The sequence below is a fragment of the Sus scrofa genome, chromosome 3, assembly GCF_054392235.1.
Source record: "Sus scrofa isolate SSC_HxYL_T2T_F1_AM1 chromosome 3, Sscrofa_HxYL_maternal_Yorkshire_Landrace_v2.0, whole genome shotgun sequence".
NCBI lineage: Eukaryota > Metazoa > Chordata > Mammalia > Artiodactyla > Suidae > Sus > Sus scrofa.
This window is the reverse complement of record NC_139385.1, coordinates 45,387,501-45,396,135: the sequence shown is the minus strand read 5'-3', so window position 1 is coordinate 45,396,135 and position 8,635 is coordinate 45,387,501. Positions and strand designations below refer to the sequence as shown.

The following is an 8,635-nucleotide window of genomic DNA, read 5'->3' as shown; positions in this document are numbered from 1 at the left end:
GTTTCCAGGCTGGGGGTCCAATCGGAGCTGTAGCCGCCAGCCTACGCCAGAGCCACAGCAATGCGGGATCCGAGCCGCGTCTGCGACCTACACCACAGCTCACGGCAATGCCGGATCGTTAATCCACTGAGCAAGGCCGGGGATCGAACCCGCAACCTCGTGGTTCCTACTCGGATTCCTGTGCCACGACAGGAACTCCGTATCATTCTTTTTATACACTTTTGGATTCAAGTTGATATGTGTTGAGGATTTTGGCATTCATGTTCATGAAGGATATTAGTCTGTAGTTTTACTTTCTTGTAATGGCTTTTTCTGGTTTCAGTATTTGGATAATGCTGGCCTCATAGAGTGAGTTAGGAAGTGTTACTTCTGCTTGTGTTTTCTGGTAGAATATTGGCATAATTTCTTCTTTAAGCATTTCGTGGAGTTCACAGTGAAACCACCTGTGCCCAGTGCTGTTTTGGGTTATTAATTATTCATACAGTTTCTTCAGTGTGGCCCTATTCAAATATTTCCTTAAGTGAAAAGAATTAGTCCATTTCATCTAGGTTATCAAATTTCTGGGTGTGGACTTATTCCTTTGTTATCATTTTATTGTCCACAGGATTCATAGTGATGGTCCTTATTTTCATTTCTTTTGTTGGTTAGTCTGACTAGGGGTTTATCAACTGTATTGAGCTTTTCAAAAAACCAGCTTTTGATTTTCTCTATTGATTTCCTGTTTTAATTCCATTGAGTTCTAATTCTCCTTATGTCTTTTCTTCTGTTTGGAATTAATTTACTCTCTTTTTGTAGGTTCTAAGGTGGAAACTTAATGACTGATTTTTAGATCTCCCTTCTTTTCTGTGTATCCAATGATACTGGGATTTTTCAACTAACCTTGTTATTCATTTCTAGTTTAGTTTAATCTCATGATCTGAGAGCATATTTTTATGATTTCCATTCTTTTAAATTTGCTAAGGTGTGTTTCATGGTCCACATGTGGTCATCTTGGTCATATCTCACGTGTGTTTGAGAAGAGTGTATATTAAAAAACGTGTATTATACTATTGTTGGGTAAAATATTCTATAAATGTTTAGTGAAGTGTTAGAACTGAAGGTGAAACTGGACTGGGCTCAAGAGAGAACAGAGAGGATGGGACTCATCCTGCCAACTAAAATAATGAAAAGCATTGATTTTATTAGCATTATAATATTCTGCCATATTTATTTAATAATTTAGGTTAGACATTTCTAATTTTCCAGCATTATAATTGTAGGATATTTTTTTCCTTGCACATACAAGATAAATTGCTCAGTCAAGGATTAACAGTTTTAACATTCTCATCACAGTAGACGGATGCTGCTTTCACCCCTCTTTTGCCAAGGTGAACATTTACACACAACCTGCTCATTTAAAACACCTAAAACGCTATCTTGTTCTTTCAATATATAGTTCTTAGATTACAATCGAAGCTGAACATTCTTTCATCTATTTCTTTTGGCCATTCTTGTTTCTTTAAAAATTATCTGTTCCTGTCTTCCTCTTATTGGAACCTCCCCTTAGTGCTTCCTTCCTCCCCCATCTGGTCCTTCTGGTCTTTTCAATGCCACTTCCCTAGAGCCCTCCCTAGAAAACCCACTGGTAGAATCTTTGCCTTCCTCACACTTCTCAGTGTGTAGCTGCATACATGTCTCTGGAATTTACTGAATTTCCCCATGCCCCATGAAATGCCACAGGTGTTTACTCTCCTTTGTAACCTGGGGCCTGGACCTGGTCTTTGGAGATGCTCGCTTTAGATTGTAGTTGCTCACTGGAATTGGATATTTGGCCTTTCAAATTTTCCAACTGGCCTTTGCTGCTCGACTGGAAAAACCCTTTGTTGTGTCTACTTTTTTTTTGTTAACTGTCATCAGGATCCTCATTAAGCACTTCTCTTTTGCTTAATATCTTTTCAGTATGAGATGTGTGCTGGGAAGGTAGGCCCACCCTCTGGGGGACCTTGACCCTGTGCACTCCTGCAGCCACAGGCAGGGCATGGAAGGCACTTGCTGAGTGTTTGGAGGGTGTTTGGGTCATCGCAGTATCATCCACCTAAATGCCTTGGGAACCTGGTGGCCTAACCCCTGGGCAGGGATCGGCACCACCTTGCCACCAGGACCTCACCCTCTCCTATCACTGCCCAACAGCCATTTAGCCTTTCAAGTTTCCTAGGTACACAGGCACGTCCTCTGCATGATAAATGGGATTCCTCTCAGCTAGACTTCCAAAGGAATAAGAGAATAACATTGGCAGTCAGTTGTGTCCCTTATTTAATAAGGTATAGTAGCCCTGAAATACAACATTGATAAAGGACTTTTTTTTGGGGGGGGGGCATGTCCATGGCATGTAGAAGGTCCTGGGCTGGGGATTAAACCCGTACCATAGCAGTGACAATGCTAGATCCTTAACCTGCTAAGGGCACTCTAAAAGACTTTTTTTTTTTTGCTTTTTTGGGTTGTACCCAAGGCACATCGAAGTTCCCAGGGTCAAATAGGAGGTGCAGTTGCCAAGGCCACAGCAATGCCAGATCTGAGCTGTGTCTGTGACCTACACCACAGCTCACGGCAACACTGAATCCTTAACCCAGTGAGCAAGGCCAGGGATTAAACCCACTTCCTCATGGATGCTAGTCAGATTAATTTCCACTGTGCCACAACAAGAACTCCTAAAGGACTATTTTAATGTGGCCTGTAAGTGTTGGGGTTTATTTTTTTCTCTGTAATTAGGACTGAGAATTGAATTGTATCATAAAATGTCCTTATTTTAGTATGCTTTGTACCAAAACAAAGCTTAGAATCACATATTTTAAAAGTAACAAAAAAGAAGAGAAACAGGCAGAAAGGAAAAAACAAAACTACTATTTGTAGATAGTATAATTTTTAAACCACAAATTTTAACAGAACTGATAAAGTACTGAAAATTAACAGAGAAGTGGCTAGTTTTGCAAATATATAATTAAAAATAACTTCCATATGTAAAAGCAACAACCAACTAGAAAAATACAATAAAAAAATGATTTACAGTAACAAAAACTGAAGAACATAATACTTTAATCAATGGAAAGTTATGTTTCTGGATGAGAAACAAAATTTGTAAAGGTAATTTTTCCCCAACAGTTTATAGGATTTAACCTGTTTCAATCAAAATAGCCATGTAAACCTTAGGAAACCTAAGAAGAGCAAAACTGATCAAGAATCCTTAAAATCACATACCACAAGATCAGTCCCGTGAAGGCACCACTGGCCTTACCTCTGGCAGACAGGTCAGGGAAGTCTGGAAATCAGGCAGCCAAAGAGAACAAATATCCACTACCATGAGGACACTGGAATCCTGTCTCTTGAGATGGAATGTGAGCTAGCCACTGGAGCCCTAATTTCTAAAACTAAAACACTTTGCGCGTGTGAGGTAGTGACCACCCATTGCCAAAGGTCTGATGCCTGCACATAGATAGGAACTAAGCGTATGGCAAGGCTACTGACCAGCCACTGATCCAAGCCAATTTCTTCCTCTGCTTCCTCGGGCTCTTGGGGTTTCCTTCCTAAGCAGGTTTCTTTTTGACTGAACAGAGGGGCAATACTCTGAAGAGCTTTTCCAGGAATGGGGCTGGGTGGCTGGGCCTGAGTGACCCAAACTTTTTGGCAAGGAAAAGGCATGAGAGAGCTGTTAGCGCAATTAATAGCAGAACAAAATACAGCGAGAACAGCAGACACTTATGTTATGCTGTGAAAAGAATTTCTGTAAAACAGTCCCTTTTCACCACAAATTTCAAATGTTACTGAAATTGATCATTAATTAGTTTAGATCACAAATGACAGAGGAAGTCTTTGACATTCAATTGCTGTATTTTTCCTTTTTTCCAAAGTAAACAATCCCTTTCAACTTTCAAGCTTTAAGGGTATCCTTAGAGGGTTATATGAATTGCTAATAGAAGCTGCTGACTTAACAAATCAGTAGTTTGGTTCTTTCAGGGGAACACAGTTCCAGATAAGGACCTCTGCCTTATTTCTCAAGTGTGAATTCCTACGAGGGGCCCAACTGGATATACTTTCAGTACACTCGTCACTCGTCACTCTTCACTTGGAAGGTATGTAGCCCCCAGACCAGTATTTTAAAGACTTTCTAGGAAAGGGATCTGTGACGTGTATACTGTTGTCTAAGTTCACAAAAGAAAGCTCCTTAGTCCAAAAAGCCTGGATGCTAACTGAGGTATAGCCCTTGAGGATGTTTTTTCCCTGTGAGTTTTCTAAAAACTTGAGGTTGCAGCCAAGATGGATATTTATCCCATTTTGGCTATAATGAGGTTTTTCACATCTGTATCTTTTCAGACAGCCTGGGAATTCAGAATTCCTTATGGAATATTTATTTCAAGTTGAGGCGGGGCCATCCCGATCCCACTTCTGTTTCCGGGTCTTACATGCTGAGTGGGTTTTTTCATGCCGGGTACAGTTCGACAGCCGACCAAATCTTCTCCCACATTTTTTACAACCATATGGCCTCTCAGCCTCATGACTTTGCAGATGAATCACAAATTCTTTGTTTTCTGGGAAGGTTTTCCCACATTCTGGACACTTAAATATCTTCTCCCTTATATGGATTCCTTCATGGCGACTGCGATGAGAATTCTGACGGAAGTTTTTCCCACACTGAGAACACGAATAAGGTTTCTCTCCTGTATGGATTCGCTCATGTTTGTTCAAGTTTGTTTTATGGTTGAAGCTTTTCCCACAGTGACTACAGTCATAGGGCTTTTCTCCAGTGTGAGTCCTCTGATGGGAAATAAGGTAGGAACTCTCGTTGAACTGTTTCCCACACAGTGGACACGTATACCATCTTCTTGTTCTCCGATTTCTGGTGAGTGCAATAACGTTGATGTCCACATACTTTGAGAGTTCCTCCAGTGGAGAATCGTTTTCAATGGTAACTAAAAGGTTTTTCAGTTTCCTTTCCTTTGGAGCGGGCATATTTAGTCTTCCTTCTTTTTGGCAATCTGGAGGTTGCTCAGAGACCACGGAACAATCAGTTTCATCACAATCTGAAGACTTTGCTCTGTGATCTTCATTCTCTACAGGCTCCTTCTGAAGATCCTCACCTTCGGCATTACCATCACTGACTGCTGAAATAGAGAGAATTTAGTAACGACTGAGGGATGTGACATGTGGGAAAAAAGATTTCTTGTGAAACAGTAACCTTGAAGGTCAGAAATCTGAGAGATAACTGCCACCAAAACGTGTCAACTCTTATTGAGGGTGGGCTACACGACTGATAATCTTTCCACACCCCGTAATGCAAGCACACAGCCTCTTTTTAATTTTCTTTAAAAAATGAAATAAGTGGGACTTCACTGAAAGATTTCATGTTTGTTTGCTGGAAGGTACCAATTACACAACAAGTTCATGTTGATCTCATACTCCAGGGGTTGAAGGACACAATAATACTACAGGGTACTGCTTGTAATCTTTAGGAGGACAGTAAGTGAATGTAAGTTGAGTTATTTCCAGGTTTTCACTACATTAAATACTGTGAAATTATAGTACTAGGTAATATTATACCATCCTGTAGAGGGAAAACCTGGAAACAACTCAAATGACCAAAAATAAAGGAGGCATAGCATATTCACACAATGGATTATTACTTGGACATTAAAGGATTACTGCAACTGATAAAACTACGGTAGAAGTCGATAGCTGTCTTTTGGGGGAGGAAGGAAAGTAGTGACTGGGCAGGGGACAGAGGAAGGATTTCTGGGATGTTAGGAACAAGTCAGTTTGGGGTGTGGTTAGACAATGTGTATATATTGTGAACATCTGAGCTGTACACTTTGTAGACTTCCTATATTTATATTTCCTAAAAACATTCTGTGTGAAGTAAGATTATAAATATAAAACCTAGGCAACAGAGCAGGGAGAAAAGGTATGCTGTGAACAGATGGCATAATGAGAGACGGGTTTGACTCTGGGTAACATACTGAGAATACAGGATTAAATAAACCACTTAGACATGTTACTGATCCGGATGCTGGAATATGACTTTCTGTTGGATTCAGCAGTTTCACACCAACAGATTTCTTTCTTTCTTTGGCTGTGTCCATGGCATGTGGAAGTTCAGGGCCAGGGATCAAACCTGTGCCACAGCGGTGACCCGAGCCACTGCACTGACAACACCCTATCTTAACCTGCTGCATCACAAGGGAACTCCACTACTGATAGATATTTTTTTAATTTAAGGCTTCCTCCATGAAAACTCAACAACTGAAATCCAGAAAAAAAGATCAGTCTTTCAAATTTTCATAAATTTGTATTGTTTCCTGGACATACATGTATGACTTTTTTTTTGGTCTTTTTGTCTTTTTAGGGCTGCAACTATGGCATATGGAGGTACCCAGGCGAGGGGTCAGTTTGGAACTACAGCTGCTGCCTATGCCACAGTCACAAACAACATGGGATCTGAGCCATGTCTGCTACCTACACCACCACTCACAGCAACACTGGATCCTTAACCCACCAAGCGAGGCCAGGGATTGAACCTGCATCTTCATGGATACTGATCTGGTTCATTAACCACTGAGCCATGACAGGAACTCCTCCCATGTATGACTTATTTTTATTTTATTAATTCTAAATCATTTGGAGCTCAGTATCTTACTGTTTGTTGTTTGAAACATACCTAATATTGGTAAAACCATTCAGAACATCCACTTACACCTTTTCATAAATTTGACTTAGTGTATAGACAGTATAAATAATTTTGGAAGACGGAACAAGAGACATAATTCTCCCAGATTTCAGAAAATACTACAAAGCCACAGTAATCAAAACATGTGGCAATGGAACAAAAACAGATATATGGATCAGTGGAACAGAAGAGCCCAGAAAATAAACCTACACACCTACAGTCAATCTTCAACAAAGGAGGCAAAAATATAACATGGGAAAAAAGACAAGTTTCTTCAACAAGTGGTGCTATGAAGTTGGCAGCTGCATGTAAATCAATGAAATTAGAACATATCTTTAAACCATGCACAAAAATAAACTCAAAATGTCTTTTTTGTTTTTTTTGGTCTTTTGTCTTTTTAGGGCCTCACCCTTGGCATATGGAGGTTCCCAGGCTAGGGGTCAAATTGGAGCTACAGCTGCTGGCCTGCACCACAACCACAGCAACACAGGATCCAAGCCATGTCTGCGACCTACACCACAGCTCAAAGCAACACCAGATCCTTAACCCACTGAGTGACACCAGGGATCAAACCCACAACCTCATCGTTACTAGTTGGGTTCGTTAACCACTGAGCTACAACAGGAACGCCTCAAAATGTCTTAAAGACTTAAACTTAAGTCTTTAAACTCCTGACACCGTAAAACTCCTAGAAGAGAATATAGGCAAAACATTCTCTGACATAAACTGTACAAATGTTTTCTTGGGTCAGTCTCCCAAGGCAAAAGAAATAAAAACAAAAATAAACCAATGTGACCTAATCAAACTTAAAAGCTTTTGCAAAATAAATGAAACTGTAAAGCAACGAAAAAAAACAACCTATGGAATTGGGAGCAAATAGATGCAAACGGTACAACCAACAAGGGCTTAATCCCCAAAATATACAAACAACTTACATAATGCAACCACAAAAAACAACCCAATCGAAAAACGGGCAGAAGACCTAAATAGACGTTTCTCCAAAGAAGACATAGACATGTGCAGTAGGGACGTGAAAAGATGCTCAACATCATTATTAGATGCAAATCAAAGCTACAATGAGGTACCACCTCACATCAGTCAGAATGGCCATCATTAAAAAAGCTACAAATAACAAATTCTGGAGAGAGTGTGGAGAAAAGGGAACCCTCCTACCCTGTTGGTGGGAATGTAAGTTGGTGCATATTATCTGAAAACAGTATGGAGATTCCTCAGAAAACTAAAACAGAATTACCATATGATCTAGTAATCAGACAAAGCTTCAATAGGCCAGGAAACAATCTAAATGCTGATTGACAAATGAATGGATTAAGATGATATGGTACATATATACAATGGAATACTACTCAGCCATAAAAAAACCAAATGCCATTTGCAGCAACATAGATACAACTAAAGATTATCATACTAAGTGAAGTTAAGAAAGAGAAAGACAAATACCATAAGATTATCACTTTTACGTGGAATCTAAAGTATGACACAAGGGAGTTCCCACTGTGGCTCAGTGTGTTATGAACCTGACTAGTATCCATGAGGATTCAAGTTCAATCTCTGGCCTTACTCAGTGGGTTAAGGATCCATTGTTGCCATGAGCTGTGGTTGTAGGCTGCAGACTTGGCTCTGATCCTGAGTTGCTGTGGCTGCAGTGTAGGCAGGTAGATTTGGTTCCCATTCAACCCCTAGCCTGGGAACTTCCATATGCTGCAAGTGTGGCCCTAAAATAAATAAATTAATTAATTAAATATAGCACAAATGAACCTCTCTACAAAACAGAAACAGACTCACGGACCTAGAGAAGAGACTTGTGACTACCAAGGGGGAGGGGCAGGGAGAAGGACGGGCTGGGAATTTGGGGTTAATAGATGCAAAATATTGTATTTAGAAAGGATAAACAATAAGGTTCCACTGTATAGCACAGGGAAA

At 40.2% G+C, this 8,635-nt stretch overlaps 1 protein-coding gene across 2 annotated transcripts in view; it reads right to left on the bottom strand.

The window, feature by feature from the left end:
* Window positions 1-1,176: 1,176 nt before the first annotated feature.
* Window positions 1,177-8,635, bottom strand: part of ZNF200 (zinc finger protein 200) — a 21,203-nt gene continuing 13,744 nt past the window's right edge. Inside the window, exon 5 of one of the 2 annotated variants that reach the window (XM_021088110.2) lies at window positions 1,177-5,135. In XM_021088110.2, the coding sequence (XP_020943769.1) occupies window positions 4,387-5,135 (749 nt within the window). In that variant the 3' untranslated portion in view covers window positions 1,177-4,386. The remainder of the gene's footprint in view (window positions 5,136-8,635) is intronic. The other variant, XM_021088111.2, reaches the window with a different exon arrangement.